The 15,541-nt window shown below is 33.6% G+C and overlaps 2 protein-coding genes across 7 annotated transcripts; both read left to right on the top strand.

Annotated features, from left to right (window-relative positions):
• The first annotated feature begins 563 nt into the window (after positions 1 to 563).
• LOC100800346 (uncharacterized) lies at positions 564 to 6,198 on the top strand. Of its 5 annotated transcripts, none has more exons than XM_041010242.1 (4): positions 564 to 907; positions 2,409 to 2,547; positions 4,504 to 4,843; positions 5,790 to 6,198. In XM_041010242.1, the coding sequence occupies exons 2-4, from the start codon at positions 2,510 to 2,512 to the stop codon at positions 5,811 to 5,813; spliced, it is 402 nt and encodes a 133-aa protein (XP_040866176.1). In that variant the 5' UTR covers positions 564 to 907; positions 2,409 to 2,509; the 3' UTR covers positions 5,814 to 6,198. The 5 variants fall into 5 exon arrangements, 3 of the variants coding, with proteins under 3 accessions (XP_040866176.1, XP_040866177.1, XP_014624709.1); XM_041010243.1 differs by lacking the exon at positions 564 to 907 and having other exon boundaries at positions 2,307 to 2,547; positions 4,504 to 4,571; positions 4,668 to 4,843; XM_014769223.3 differs by lacking the exon at positions 564 to 907 and having other exon boundaries at positions 2,307 to 2,547; positions 4,504 to 4,571; positions 4,665 to 4,843.
• Positions 6,199 to 9,525: 3,327 nt separating this feature from the next.
• Positions 9,526 to 14,024, top strand: LOC100799278 (alpha/beta hydrolase domain-containing protein 17C). Of its 2 annotated transcripts, none has more exons than XM_003547642.5 (5): positions 9,526 to 10,228; positions 11,469 to 11,505; positions 11,626 to 11,862; positions 11,945 to 11,992; positions 13,396 to 14,024. In XM_003547642.5, exons 1-5 carry the CDS (start codon positions 9,927 to 9,929, stop codon positions 13,876 to 13,878), a joined length of 1,107 nt encoding a protein of 368 aa, XP_003547690.1. In that variant the 5' UTR covers positions 9,526 to 9,926; the 3' UTR covers positions 13,879 to 14,024. The 2 variants fall into 2 exon arrangements, with proteins under 2 accessions (XP_003547690.1, XP_006599068.1); XM_006599005.4 differs by having other exon boundaries at positions 9,579 to 10,228; positions 13,406 to 14,024.
• The last annotated feature ends 1,517 nt before the right edge of the window (positions 14,025 to 15,541 follow it).

The raw sequence follows: 15,541 nt of genomic DNA, 5'->3' as shown, positions 1-15,541 counted from the left end.
TTTAAATTTGGTTAATGACACTTTTTATCTTTATTTTTAAGAAAATTTATTCCAATAAATTAATTTGGTACAGTTTACTCTAACTTTTAAAAAAATTATGAATTTTATTTATTATTATTTTATTTTTAGTATAATTATATTTTTTACTTTCAAATTTTTTTTTATTTTTGACAAATTTTACATCCAGTTTATTTTTTTATAGCAAATTTCACCAATAATTTTTGTGTTTATTAATTAAAAAAATGATGGAAGGTAAAATTTATAGTTTTTTTAAATTAAGAATAAAATGTTTCTAATTGAAAAGTTTGTGATAAAATTTAAAAAAATTAGAAAGTTAGAAGTAAAAAATGTATTTAAATTTTTTTAAAATAAAAACTTTTAAATTTTTCTTTAATAAACCCATCTTAAAATAAACATAAGATTTCTTTTGTTTAGGCCTGTTCAATTTAGACAAACACTTAAAAAGATTGAAAAATATTTATTTTATTAAAATAAATATTTATTCCATCAAATAACAACAATAAAATATATAATAAACAAACACGCCTCAACTCAATGGCTTCGGCGCTTCAAAAAGCTGCTGAGAAATTCACCAGCTACAAGAATCATAGCTTCCTTCCACGGTTCGCAAGTGGAACCCCTTGCACAACGTCGTTTCCCTCTCGCCGTCGAGGTTCAGCAGCGACCCATATTTCAGCCGAGTCCCGTAACGGAGCCTTTGGGCTCGCCCCATAGCGACGTGATTTTTCCCAGCTTCGCATTAGGATTTTCCCCAAACCCCGTTTCGGAAGGGGATGATGAGTCGAGGGCGCTGTGGGCTGATAGTGTGAAGAAGAAGCGGAAGAGGAAGATGAACGAGCACCAGTACAAGAAGCTCAGAAAACGCATGAGGAGACAGAAGAATTAGGTAACCTTTGTTTTTCTTCTTTTTTTTTGGGGGGGGGGGGGGGGGGGGGGATGGAATCATATCATAATGCATTTTAATTTTTGTTAAATTTTCATACATTTTTTTAAATTAAGTGTCAACCAATCATAAATCATCCTAGTTATGACGAGTAAGAAAGTTAGCAGGTTCTCACTGCATGACAATAATATATGATAGGAAGATAATGTAGTTTTGAGTTGAATTTTGGATAAACAGTGTATTTAGTCCCTGAATTAACCGTGACAAATTTAGCCCCTACATTTTTTAGTTGGTATGTCATGGACTAATTTGTCACAACATTTACAGATTTGTTGACTGGACTAAATAGGCTATTTAACCTTTAATTTTACACCTAAGTGCATTTTAATTAAATTATTATTACCAAGGGTCTAGGTCGGTTGAGTAGAGTGCGTGAATTGATGTATGATTACACTATTTTTTTTTATATGAATGGTTGAGCAGGGTGCATTTGAAAAACATTTAAGCATGACCATAAAATAGGGTTTCTAGAGTTAGACTAAACATTACTAGGTTACACTATTAATTAAGATAGGTCTGTCCAGGTTCAAGAGTTTGGAGAAAGACAGGTGAAAAAGTTACGTCAATAGAGCTAGGCATTATCCTTGTCCCCACTCCCAAGGGTCCTGGGTAGTATCATGAATGAATTTTTTCAAAATATTTCTTTTCCATTGATTTGAAAGAATTACAATGATATTTTGATCATTTGTAATCTTTTTTTCTTTTAGTATTCCCTGTGAGCAGCAGATACCTTCTGTAACCATAATGGGAAACAAATTATATGCTAGCTGAATTTTGTTTAGTCAATCCTTAAAACTAAGGGTTTTAATCGTGTCTATTGTAATTATAAATTCAATGTGCTTAGAGGAGACTTCTCTCAACTCATTCACATCAGAAAAACTCTAATTTGAGTTGGTACTTGAGCTTCTACATTTTGGGCTATAAACCCCAATAGTCTTTTTTTTCCAATCTATGTACTGCCATTAAGCATCTTCTCCTATAGAAATTTTTTCAGCACTACTGGATTATGTACACCCTTCCCTTAAATAGTCGTTATTTTTCCTTAATTTATTTTCTAAAATAAAAATAAGAAAAAACTGACAAATAAAGAAAGATAAATTGCAAGGAAGTAGTGCTGAGAGTTTACTCCTTCTCCTATTGGTGCATATCATTGGCGTGCCCTCCTAACACCCATTTCAATTTGCTGCCTGTGATACTGTGTTTGTTGGTTTTCCATTTGAGGGATCAGAAGGTCAAGCCTTCATTGTTTAATCATGCATTGTGTTGTTTATGCTCATTGTCATTGCTGCATCAGATCTGTTTATCAACATCGTGTCAAATTATATTTTTCATTTTCTAGTCAAATCTCATGACTAGATTAGATCCATCCTCTGCCACTGACTTGTCAAAGAAAGGTGCCTCTAAATCCTTCAAAGAAGTTTGCTAATGCACATGACATACTCAGGACTGGTTCTATTCTCTGCATGCTTTCCCAAAGAAGTCTTTTGCCATTTACTCTGTGTTAGACTTACTACATATGGAACAAAGTGAAGCCATTATATACCAATGATATTAAGAGGCTCTATGCTTTCATTCAAGATAAGGTCAGTATTCAGAAGCAAGATCAGTTTAATTCTACCTACTTGGGACACATTCAGATAGTTCCCATGATGTTTCTTCAGTTATATTGGCTCTTTCACCTGACAATAAATTATGATAGTTATTCATGCATCTCACTTTGGCTGGCTGCCCTTTTGATTTTGACTCGTCCATCATCTATTGGCTAGTATTTCTATTCTGTCTTTGTAGATGTCTTTGCTTAATTACTTTGAGTTACAGAATCGGTGCCTTGTACATTTGTCAGAGACTCATTAATACTTGCCTCTCAGACCATTGCTAATGCTGCTAGCATTGGGAATCAAGATCATGACGCTCACCCTCACACATAGATGTTGTCATAAGATTGGCTACACTTGCATGTGAATGTTGCTCGAAATTGAATGGAAAACCACAATGCATTGCCAACATTATTCAAACAGATTCTCTGCTCCTTTGTTTCAAACTCCAAAATTGCCTGTTATTTCTATCTCTGCCACTGCATATGAGCATATTATCTTGCCTATCAACCTGTATTATCAACTACCAATGCCTCTGTCTCTCTGTCCTTGGATTTGGGAGTTTCTAATCATATCTCTGCTAACATTTGTCTTTAGTCTTATTCATCCAACCTACCTGTGGTTACATTAGCCAATGGACCCCATTCAGTTGCTAAGGGTCTTGGTTGAATTGGCACTCTCCCCTTGCTTCATCTAGATATTGTTCTTTATGTTTCTTCTTATCCTGTCTGTTTGATCTCATTTAATAAATTACAAGCTCTCTTAATTGTTCTGTTACGGTCACTGCTAACTTTGTTCTTGTGCAGAACTGGGATATGAGACAGACAATTGGAACAAGACATGATTCTGTGTGTGAGGGGCTTTATCTTCTTAACCCTTCATCATCTCCATCAGTTTTACTTCTGATGAGATCCTTCTAAACTTCACTGCCACTTTGGCCATCCCAGTACCAGTGTATCACCAAGCTTCAAAAAATTGTGCCCAGTCTCTAAAGTATGTCTTTGGAGATTGAGTGATGTCATCTCGGAAAATGATAAGCCCCCAACCTGTGTTTGTTGGGGGAAAATTAGGTGCATTTCTGTACTGGTAATTGGTTTTAAATTTTAATCCAATTTCCCTTATTCTGTTACTAGATTAAAGGGATTGACAGACATGCAAAAATGTGGAGGAAAAGGTGTGTTTTTCAGAGCATTTGGGCCTTCCTAACTTGATTTCAGCCCCTGGACCTCCAACATGGCTGTGCTAAAGCCTTGGAGCACCTTGGAAAAATATCTTTGTTTGGAAATAGCATGTTTGTGCTAGAATTTACATGACTGCGTTTAATAAGCCACGGTTTGGTTATTAATCAACACTGCCACCACCTGCCCCTGTTTTTGTAATTCTGACTCAGTTGTGTGCTATTTAAGCCTGTCAATTGACCTAGGGCTGGACTTTTGGTTGCTGTTGACACATTCTGAACGTTTTCTTGAGTTCTCAACCGTTTTCTAGGGGTTCAAGGTTGCAAATTTGAGCTGAGATTCGAGGAAGATCTATTTTTGAAGATTCAAAGACCAAGTGCCCTCACATAAATTTTTTTTATTTTGTTAAATCTGTTTTTATGGATTATCTTATGGATTCTAGTCTGGCTTTTGTATTTCTCTATGGATGAGTTTTTTTCCCAATTTCAGTATCATTTGCATTTTTTTTGAATTTTGGTTTGTCCTATTATGCCTATTTGTTGCAACAGTCTCAAGCTATCCTAATTATTAAAAAATTAGGACAAATTGTTTCTTATAATAATTAGATTTTTTTAGAGTATTATTAGATTTTTTATTGTTTTTATATATTTGTTCATTTTTATAGCTAGAAATAGCATTCATATTTTTACATTCAACTTGGTATTAGAGCTCCCAGTCTGATAGACTTTGCTTTTGCCAAACCCTAACTTGCCTTCATTGCATGCAGCAATCAAGTTGCTGCCTCCATTTGTGGCCGATACAAAATCCCTATTTCTGCCTTTATGGCGCATTCAGGTTCATTTTTAGCAATGCAAACCGTCACTGCTGTTGCTGGTTGCCATCAGTTTTTTGACCCACTCACCATGATGTTTGCTTGCTACTTTCCAGCAGACTGCGAAATGCTTCTGGCAGACATTGTTTCACATGTTCTCACTCTCTTCATGGAATTCATGTACCATCTCAGTCAGTGCTCGAGAAGTGCTGCTGTCAGACACTGTTTCACATGTCCTCTCTCTCCCTGTGTGTGTGTGTGGAATTCCTGCACCATCTCTTGTCAGTGCTTGAGAGTGCGTCCAGCAACCATTATGATGTTATTGGTCCATTCTTTTCACTTTTGCCTCCTCTACATTAGTCTAACTTTACCTGTTCAGACCAGTGCTCATGTCTCCCCCCTCCCCTTTTTCTCAAACTGCCATTGTTTTCCAACTATTAGTTGTTTTATTTTCCTTTTTTTTTGTGTTCAACCATGTTGGAGACTGAGACAATCATGGCTGAAGAATCTCCTAATGACTCTTTCTGTAATCCTTCTTATGATTCTTTCAGATTCAAAATTGAATGTGTTAATTCTACTTGAATTTGTGTTTATTTATTGTTTTTTGTGTATTAGTTTCTTAGTCAATCGGTTAAGATGATTTGGATACATGCAAAGAGGGCCACTGAAAGCCCTAGTGAAGAGAGCGGAGAGTAATTCCCATAGTTTTTAGCACTGTAAAAAGGGGTAGAGGGAGATCAAGAAAGACGTTAAAGGAAATTATTACAAGGGATCTCATGGTGGATAATATCCCTGAGAATTTAATTTTTAACCAAGCCTGATGATGTCCTGTGATCCATATATATAGCCGACCCTACTTAATGGAATATGGCTATTGTTACTGTTTGTAGTTTCTCTTGGTTATTTTAGAGTCTCCCATAAATTCTGATATTTCAAAATATGTTTGTTATTTTGCATCTTTTCTATTTGGCATTTAGTTTACATAAAGAGCATTTCCTCATGTGTATTGTCAGTTGGTTTTGGGGTGCAGCCATTTTTTCTATTGCTGTCCTAAGATGCTTCTGGAGTTTTTAAGTATTTCATTGTCTAGTTTGTTGTACTTGTGTTCTCCTTTACTATATAGTCATCTTTTATAGATCCAGAAGATTTCTTCATTTGTATGTGTCATTATATGCAAAAGATAATTCAAATGCTTCATTTGGGAATGTGATCCTATTAAGCCTTTGTCTCTATGTGTATAGGTTTCGGCATCTGGGGCACCCTAGTTCTTGATAAAGGGGACAACATCTCCTGGGACTGACCAAGTCAATTAGAATTTTCTTGGGGCTTATCTTCATCATACTACTTAGTACTTATGGCGTCCCCAACGTATTCGAATGCATCTCCAATTAAAATGCTTTAGACATGGGAGTTTTATACTTATTTTTTTCCCTTGTGTAATTCAGCTTTTTTTTTTTGCGTGCATTATTGCTAGGGGAAAAAATAAGACATGATCATAGTATTACTCATGTTTATGGTGCCTCCAATTCTTTTTTATTTGGAGCACTTTGATAAATAATGTTATTCTGAAGAACACTGAACACTTGCTGCCGGCCGAATATTACTACCACCTTTTAGCTGGCTAATAAACCATAGAGATGGTTTCTTCTCTTTCTGTGGTGATTAATAGTGTGTTTGGATAACTATTATAATTGATTCTGACCACAAAATTATGGTAAAAAATTGAAAAACTGAAAGCAATTATTTGTCGCCTCATCATTCAACGTATAATTGAAATTAATTTCGAAAAAATTGAATCTAATCCAAATACACTATAACCCTTGGCCACACCAAACTGTACAAGTAACCCATGGCAGGACATATTAAGAAGTCTAGAACAGAAAATGCTGCTGACACGAGACATGTCTCATCTCATGATCCCATCACACCAACTAGAAGATAGAGAGCCAAGTTAAGTGCATCCCAGCCCGACTTTCTCTTAATTTGCCTCATTTACAGGACCCCACAACAAAACAAACATCCCTTGATCCCATCCTAGGCTTCAATACTAGTTATTAATATTCTCGGACTAAAATTAGTTGTTATATGGTCCTTTTCTACCTGCAAGATTATTGTTTGTCCTCCAAGCTTGATTCCAACCCTTGCCGGAATTTTGGGTCCACAAGGGTGATTGGCATGATTATTTACCACACTCATACAGGTTGTTGGGGAAGGGAGGGAGGGGTCCATCTGAGGACTTTTTTGTCCTTTAGGAAACTGATTTGTGTAATTTTGACCAAACGACCCTTTGTACTGTGTCAGCATATAACTTATTCCCAACCTTTATTCACTTATCTGGGGATCCTAGACATGAAGTGAAACATTGGGATGATCTCCTTGGGATTTTCCCTTTAGTTTTTTTGGTTCATAGCAAATTTTGCTTTTTCATGTTGATCTTCACGTGCTTATGTTTATGTTGCTTGCTAGTACGATTTGCACTAAATTGCTTTTGTCAGAGTTGATGGGGGTGGCAACTCCACGTGAAATTGAGCTTGAGATGTGGACGTTGCCATGCCAATGATGCCATGGCTCACTAAACTAATTTGTTGCATTCTTTTTTTTCCAAATGATGATTGTGAATGTGCCCTCCTTAATGAAGCACTTGGAATTGTAATTACCTCAGTTGTTTGCCACGATAAAAGGAAAAACCACATTCTTCTCCCCGCCCCTCCCAATGCAATTATGTGATTTATTAACTTGTGATTTGAATTATCAACATTTTTGGTATTTAGCCTGTTGAGCAAGTCTAGGATAATAACTTGTTAGTGCTTCACCTATATAAGTGGTTAACGCACCTTGCATGACATCACCATGTGCCTTGCGTGTTTTTTTTTTTGGTGTGATAGAGTAGTCCTAGTTTAAAAGATAAAGATTAATTTCTCTAGAGATTCATTTAAGTAGATGATCTCTTTCAAAAAATATTTTTTTATATGCATGAATTTAGAATTCAGCTCGTAATCATATATTTAAGAAATAAAGTTATCAAACAATTATATCACACCTTTCGTGCATGGTTTAATTGTTAAGATATGAGGAATTTTTATAAAGGAGAGTGTTGATAAAATATTTTTTATACTAGTTAAAATTAATTAGAAATTTAAAAACTAAAAATGAGATTAATTAAATAAAAAATGAAATCTAAAATATTTTGTGATTTTATAATAAAGAATGTGTGTTCTTAAATTTTTTCTTTGACTTATCACTTATCCAAGGTTCTTGTTCAATGTGAAGATTTGTTTTAGAAGTCTCTACTCTCAGTATGGCAAACAAACGATGAGTAGTGATTGTTTGTATGTGGGATGCAAAAGTTGTCCTCGGTTCCACAATTCGAGCTGTCTTTATTGATTTTGGTTAAATTTTCTTATACTATTAATCTGTTGCTAAACCAACAAAGTTGCCGCAAACAAGAAAAGAAAGAAAAAGCTAATTAGTTAATTCAGAAAAATCTCTCCTCTAAGTGCGTGTTTGGGAACTTTTTTGTGAAACAAATAATCTTTTTTAAGAATTTCTTTTGATAAGCTGTAAAAGCTTAAATAATTATATATTTAAAATAAGCTGGTTTTCTTTTTCTTGGGAAGTAAGCCGTTAAATCTCATTAAATCAACAGCGATGTTTAATTGATATCTAACCAATTGTGGTCTAAAATTGTAGACCATTGCTATTTGTGGTCGTCGTTAACTTTAGTCTCGTATTAATGAGAACTCAATAAAACAATATATATGATTTGTCTGCGTGTGTACCATTATCCTTCCTTGTCACGAAAAAAAAATTATTGATTGGACCATTTTGGTTTGAAAATGAAGAATTTTCCTTCAATATAATCGTAGGCTCGTAGCAAATAATAGCTGTTTCTAATTTCCAATATTTTTGGGGTCGACTAAACCTCTGCCAATTAGCATGCCTAGCTACTTCAACTGACAAACTAATTTGAAAATTATTAAAAGCGCTTTATAATTATGCCAAAACTGATTCCCTCTGAATTAAATCCTGCCGTTTTTTTTTCTGCGTTAAAAGTTTGTGAACTGAGTTCCGAGAATTTATTAGGATCAAGTCTTATGACTTAAAAAAATACTTATAAAAAAGTTTTCCTATTAATTTCGAACGTATATTTTTTTGAGATATGAGATTAGTTTTTATCGATTAGACTAAATTTTATTGATAAAAAATGTCTAAGTGAGACTTCAAGACATGATATGCCTAAAGTATTTTTTTTAAAATGTAAATTATATTAAAATCAAAATGATACAATAATAAACGGGACATACTCCCGCAGTTAAAGAAAATAAAAAACCTCCCTAATACAAGAAGACCTATATCAAGATGCTAAAACAAATACGTGTGCTTGTCTATACATAACAAAATTAATCTTACTAATAACCTCACAGGAAATATGTCTAAAATATTCGTATAAAAATATTTTGACTTGTAGTTTTTATTTTATTTTTATAAAAGACTTTAATGAAATCACAAACAATCCACCCGATAAATAAAAACGCAATTAACAATTTCGCACATGGTTCAAAACGATCTATTGAAACTTTCTTTTCTTTTCCATTCTTATTACCATATTGCCGCGCTAACCGTCTTATTTTATTAAAAAAAATGTACAATTCACTTGAATTCCTTCTTTTGAAAACGTATGCGCATTTTCGGGGAACAGGACATTAAATATGCGCACATTTTATTTTTTTTGTTGCAACTTTATAATTTCTTCAGTAACCTTCAACAACTTGTACACACAATTTATCAATCAAATAGCAGAAAGAAATTAGACAAGATAAAAATTACATAACAAATACGATATTTTGATGATCACAAAATCTTACATCAGTTAAGAGTTAAAATTAAGTGTTGTTAACAAATATATATATATATATATTTTCAATCCAACAATCACCTTATAAGAATGAAATCATCATTGGATTTTCTTAATGGTACACAAATTTTAATTGTAGTATTCTCTGGTTACCTTACTGTTGATGGGTGGTTACAGAGCAAATGGTGATATAACATTAACAAACAAAAAACAGACCAAATTATGCAGCGGAAAAGAATCATAGGAAATAATCGATGACAATATTATGAAGGTCATGTTCACTGGTCCAAGTCCAATTGGTAGTAGTAGTAAAAAGAAGCATTCTCTCTCTCTCTTATCTCAGTCTCAATAAACTAATCAAGTTTAAAGCACCACACACAGCATATACACAAAGAAGCTCTCTTTCACTATCACCACTCTCCCTTTCGCTTTTCGTCCTAACCAAAAAAGAAGAAGAAGATCTAATAAACCACCAATTCATTCATCATTTCAACAACGTGTGTGTGTGTGCGTGTGAATTATTATGGGAGGGGTGACGTCCTCGATGGCGGCGAAGTTCGCGTTCTTCCCGCCGAATCCGCCGTCGTACAAGGTGGTGACGGACGACATGACGGGGCTGCTGCTCCTGACGCCGTTCCCGCACAGGGAGAACGTGGAAATCCAGAAGCTGCCGACGCGGCGGGGCACGGAGATTGTGGCGCTGTACATACGGCACCCGATGGCGACGTCCACCGTGCTCTACTCCCACGGCAACGCAGCTGATCTCGGCCAGATGTACGAGCTCTTCATCCAGCTCAGCATCCACCTCCGCGTTAACCTCATGGGGTGAGTTCTGTGTTTTCTTGCAGTTTCGTCCTTTTTCTTTCTTTTTTTTTTCTTTTGCTCAGAGTCTCTGTTTTCCTTTTTCTGAGGGCGTTTCTGCAAATTTTGATTTTTGAAATCGAAGTGGTTTTGATTGGGAGGTGTGGAATTCGTGATCAGCTAGAGTTTTTTTTTTTTTTTTTACTGAATTCGTGATCAGTTAGAGTTGTCTGCTATGATTTTTTTTCCTAAGCATAGTATTGATATGAAATAGTTCCTGTGGGTCGGAATCCGTAGCTAATCTTTGTCAACAACCGAGTGCAGTTAAAGTAGATATTTCCATTCCAACACAACTTATTCCATATCCTAGGACTAACCAGTATCCTAAACCACTTGATTAAGGGACACAAGGGCTGTTATCAGTTATACCAACCATTGTTTTTGTTGGGTCTTTGAATGTCTGATTTGTGAGTAATAGGATTGGTCTTGTTTCATTTGGGTTTGTAAATATAACTATAATAACTATACTACCGGTTAATCGTTATTCTTAATCTTTTAACCGCGTGGTTACGTTGCGTATGTAGAAATCACCTCCTTAATGTTGTGCTTTTATATTTAATTGGTGTCAGTCAATTACCTTTACTTACCGTATCTCTGTGCATGTGTTAGACTTTGTTTGTATAAGCTTATAAGAGAATTAAGATCTTGTTTGGATAAGTTTCTCTATATAAGTATAAGGAGAAAAGTTGGTCCTGTTTGAAATTTTTTTCTATAAGCACTTACAAGAAAAGAAATTAAAAAGATAAAATAAATTAAGTTTCTCCCATAAGTTAACTTTAGATTATGCATAAGTTAAAATAAGCTTTTAGGGAAGCTAAATAAGAGATTTTTTACAAGTTAACTTGTGCATAAGTTAAATTTAACTTGTGAGAGAAGCTTATTCCGTTTTACCTTGTTATTTTCTTCTATAAGTGTTTATCAGAATTTTATTCGAATAGAGTCTTACTTTATAATTGTGTTTGCAATTCAAGTTCCTGATCATGACATTAGAGCAACACAAGCAGGGTAACTTATTTTAGTTTTGTGACATTGCTCTATTTTGTTAATACTGGACTACCCTTTGTGGCAAAAAAATCTGTGATTACATGTACTTTATTTGTAGAGCAGAGCATTTGGTTAAAGTGAATATTGTTAATTGAGCTGAACCAGAAAGATTGAGTGTGAAATGGGAGTTTTTCTCACGACAATCTATGATTTTGTGCAGGTATGACTATTCTGGGTACGGACAGTCATCAGGGAAGGTTTGTGTTTATGTGAAATGCTTGTTCATGCCATGTCGTGATTCGTCTTATGCTTAATTTTGGATAGTAGTAGAGTTGTAAACTTTCATGCTGATGAACATTGTTTTGCTTGTACTGTAGCCAAGTGAGCAGAATACATATTCAGATATTGAGGCAGCATACAAGTGTCTAGAAGAAAGTTATGGTGCCAAGCAGGAAGACATAATCCTTTATGGGCAATCTGTTGGCAGTGGCCCAACTTTGGATCTTGCAGCTAGGTTGCCTCAATTAAGAGCTGTTGTTCTGCACAGTCCCATACTTTCTGGCTTAAGGGTCATGTATCCAGTAAAGCGTACATACTGGTTTGACATATATAAGGTAGTATATATGCTGTTTTTATTTCTCATCATATATGTGAATTTCTTAATCTAATAAGATGCTGCTTTGTGTTGATATGCAGAATATTGACAAGATTCCGCAAGTTAATTGTCCAGTTCTCATAATTCATGTAAGTTTGCTTCAGAGATATTTCTTGTGAAATGTAAATGCATCTGTAATTTAGTTGTATGGGCTTGGCTTCAGGGTTAGTTACATTCTTCTGACATTTTCCATTTTTATATTTTATCTAGGATGCTTGACTGGCATCTTTTTTAATCCTCTGTTATTTTTCTTGACACCCTTGATCTTGTTTTCCTTCTATTGATTTTTTTTAGTAGTTCTAGACTTTGAATATTTAAAAATATTTTTCATTTTGAATATTTAGAACAAAAAGTTCAGAAATAATAAAAAAAAATCTGTATGCCAAGCACCTTTTTTTATGTTTTTCAGAATGTGAAAGGACAAAATGCTCTAATAAAAGCAGTTATAGTTTACTTCTATTTCTGTATGGATAATGCACTTAATTATTTGGTGATTGATATTTTGTAAGTCTTGTGCCTATGATTGGCTCTTCGGGCCATGAACTTTATGATCAACATGCCACCAAACTGCTCTAGATAGATAAATTTATTCAGGAAGAGTTCAACTGTGGAGGGTAAACTTTGGGGCAAGGATAATGACACAAAAATATCCATTATCCAAGAGTGCTCTTCTTGGCAGGGTACTCCCCTGAAAAACCTAGAGTACTTTGTACTCCTCTGGTGTGGAGTGCTCCCTAAATAACAAAATAATTTCAAATTAAAATCTTACAGAATTAAAACCTAATTGAAATAACATAAGCTAACAATGCAACCCTACATCAGCTATGGTTGCTGCCTTGCGACCTACTTGTCCCTGGTTCTTGTTGCTGATACAGCATTACAATTCATAGGTTGTGCCTAAAAAATCATGGTGGTTGGCTCATGCATTGAGCCACTATTTTGTTTTCTGAAAAATATAACTGTATATTTGAAAGCAAGATTGCAGTCAAAATGCCAATGGTTTTGTACTCTTCTTTGGACCTTGCTTGCTATGCATATCAACTTCTCTATGGTTTAAAAGGATGCTCCATCAGATATTAGTGAAACTTGTCAATGCTTGTCATGCAGGCTGTCATCCTTTTAGGAACCTTCTTGTATATGATTTCTCAATTCTCATGATTAAAAATATTTGCCATATTTCAGACCATTTCATAATTCCGAATGTAAAGGAAGAATACCTTCATACTTTTCACCTTCAGACCATTTCATATTTGTCATATGCTTGTCTGCTATGTTCTTCAACCTAAATGAATTAGCTGAGGTCAATAGAATAATTCCAGTGTAAGATTTTGGAATGTGCTGCCATGCAATCGCAATTAGAGTGGTAGCTAACAGCATTTGAAGTTCAAACTACAATGCATAATTAGTCCAAATAAATACATAGTGACATATCTTTTTAAAATTTTACAATATTGTTGCAAATCCTCCAAATAAATACATAGTCATTGTGTAGGGTACTTCAGATGAAGTTGTAGATTGCTCCCATGGCAAGCAACTCTGGGAACTGTGTAAAGAGAAGTACGAACCACTGTGGCTCAAAGGAGGAAACCATTGTGATTTGGAGCTCTTTCCTGAGTACATCAGGCATCTGAAGAAGTTCATAACAACAGTTGAGAAGTCTCCATCGCAACGATACAGTTTCCGGCGGAGCACAGACCAGTTTGAGCAGCCTCGAAAGAGTACAGATATTTTTGAAGTAAGTAGAAAGAGCACTGATCGTAGAGAAAAGCCAAGGAAGAGCACAGACAAGCCAGAAAAGCTGAAAAACTTGTCTAATAATTCTGATATGTTAGAGAAATTGAGAATGACTTTTGATCACAAGGAAAGGTCTAGGAGAAGTGTGGATTGTCATGAGAAGTCCCGGAAAAGCATTGACCATCAATTAGAAAAAGCAAGGAAGAGTGTTGACAGGCTGGACAGAATAAGGAGTGGATAATAATTCTTCTTATAGTGAAATTATATTCATGCATGGGTTGGTTTTATGGGGTTCTTTTTCTTTTTTATATTGGTCATCATGTTGTGTAGTATGGCTTATATCAGATATGAATACTATTTAGCATTGAAGAAAAGGGTTTGGTGTCATAGTGAGATTCACTTTTCATTCATATGGTATGGCCTATTTACCTCTGTTGCACTCTCCCACTTTATGTGACAAATGCTACTAGCATGTTAGCACATTAATCTTTTGAAAAATTTGTCAAAAATATTTTATCAAAAGATACAAAGAAATTCTTATATTTGTATTTTCATTTCTTATTTTAGTTTTAGCTAAGGATCAATGTTGTGATCAATTCTTAAACTTTAAAGACTAATTTAATAAAAAAAAAATGGTGGACTAATATGATGATACGATAGTATTTGAATAACCAATTTAAGGATTTATTTATGGCTTAAATAACTTTATGATACCTATAAAGTAGGAGTATTTTGATTTTGATATCTAAGCTTTATTTTATTTATTTATTTTGGTATGTTTGACAAATTCTTATTTTTGAAATAACTACTTGTTCTTTGGAAATTTTTAACTGGTATGACTAACAAAATGTCATGTCATTAAATTCAAATCATTTAAAAAATTATTGATTCAGCAATAGATATTTTTTTAAAAAAAAATAACAAAATGTGAACTACCAAAATAAAAAAAGGTTAGATATCAAAACTAAAATATCATATTTCATAGATACTTAAAAGTTATTTAATGAATAAAAAGAAAGACAAATCTAAATACAGTGAAAACAGAGAAAAACAAGAGTTAGAAATACAAAATTCAAATGCAAGTATACCGAATCTAAATCTTTCTCTGAAAAAAAAAACTAAGAATCTAAATCTAAATAATACACTTTAAATACCACCAAACCAAACTCACATATAACATTTTTTAAAAAAGATATATAATGTATTTTTCTACTTTTAATGTCTTTCTCTTGCAATCTTTAAATTTATTTCTTAAAACTAGGATGTTTGAGTAATGTGCTGTCTATATCAAGTTAATTTATAATGTTTAAGTAAATATACAATCCTAAATTTAGGAGGAATTAACTTAGACTTATACTTATGCAAGACTTTAGTACTCTTACATCATTAATAACTTTAAATAGAATGTATTTTTGTCAATCTAAACATTGGATTTTTTTTGGGTACATTAACCATTGGATTATAAGTTTTTAAATCATTATCTTAATATTTTGTAAAAATTAAACAATAATAATATAATCAATTAGTTTCCATATATTACACGTGATGTTTTTTTTAAAGAAAAGCACACATGATACTAATCATAGTACACATTGATGTAAAATTTTATATATATAATCTATGTAATAATAACTTTCAATCCAACAATACATTTTAAAATAAATTCTCTAATGGAAAATTATTGAATAATAATGTTAGTCGTAATATATCGATGTAATGAGAGAACAACAAAAAAAATAACTTGTAAATATTATCTTACATGACTAGTTTACAATGAGGACATTGAGTTAATTGTTATAAAGCATTAACATTCCTTTTGTTCAAATATGTTTTCAACACTCTTCAATACTTATTTAACACTTTTAATTAGATGTCTAATTACTTTTGGTTAACTTGAATATTTA

This window comes from Glycine max, chromosome 16, assembly GCF_000004515.6.
Source record: "Glycine max cultivar Williams 82 chromosome 16, Glycine_max_v4.0, whole genome shotgun sequence".
NCBI lineage: Eukaryota > Viridiplantae > Streptophyta > Magnoliopsida > Fabales > Fabaceae > Glycine > Glycine max.
This window is presented reverse-complemented; position numbering and strand designations above follow the sequence as displayed.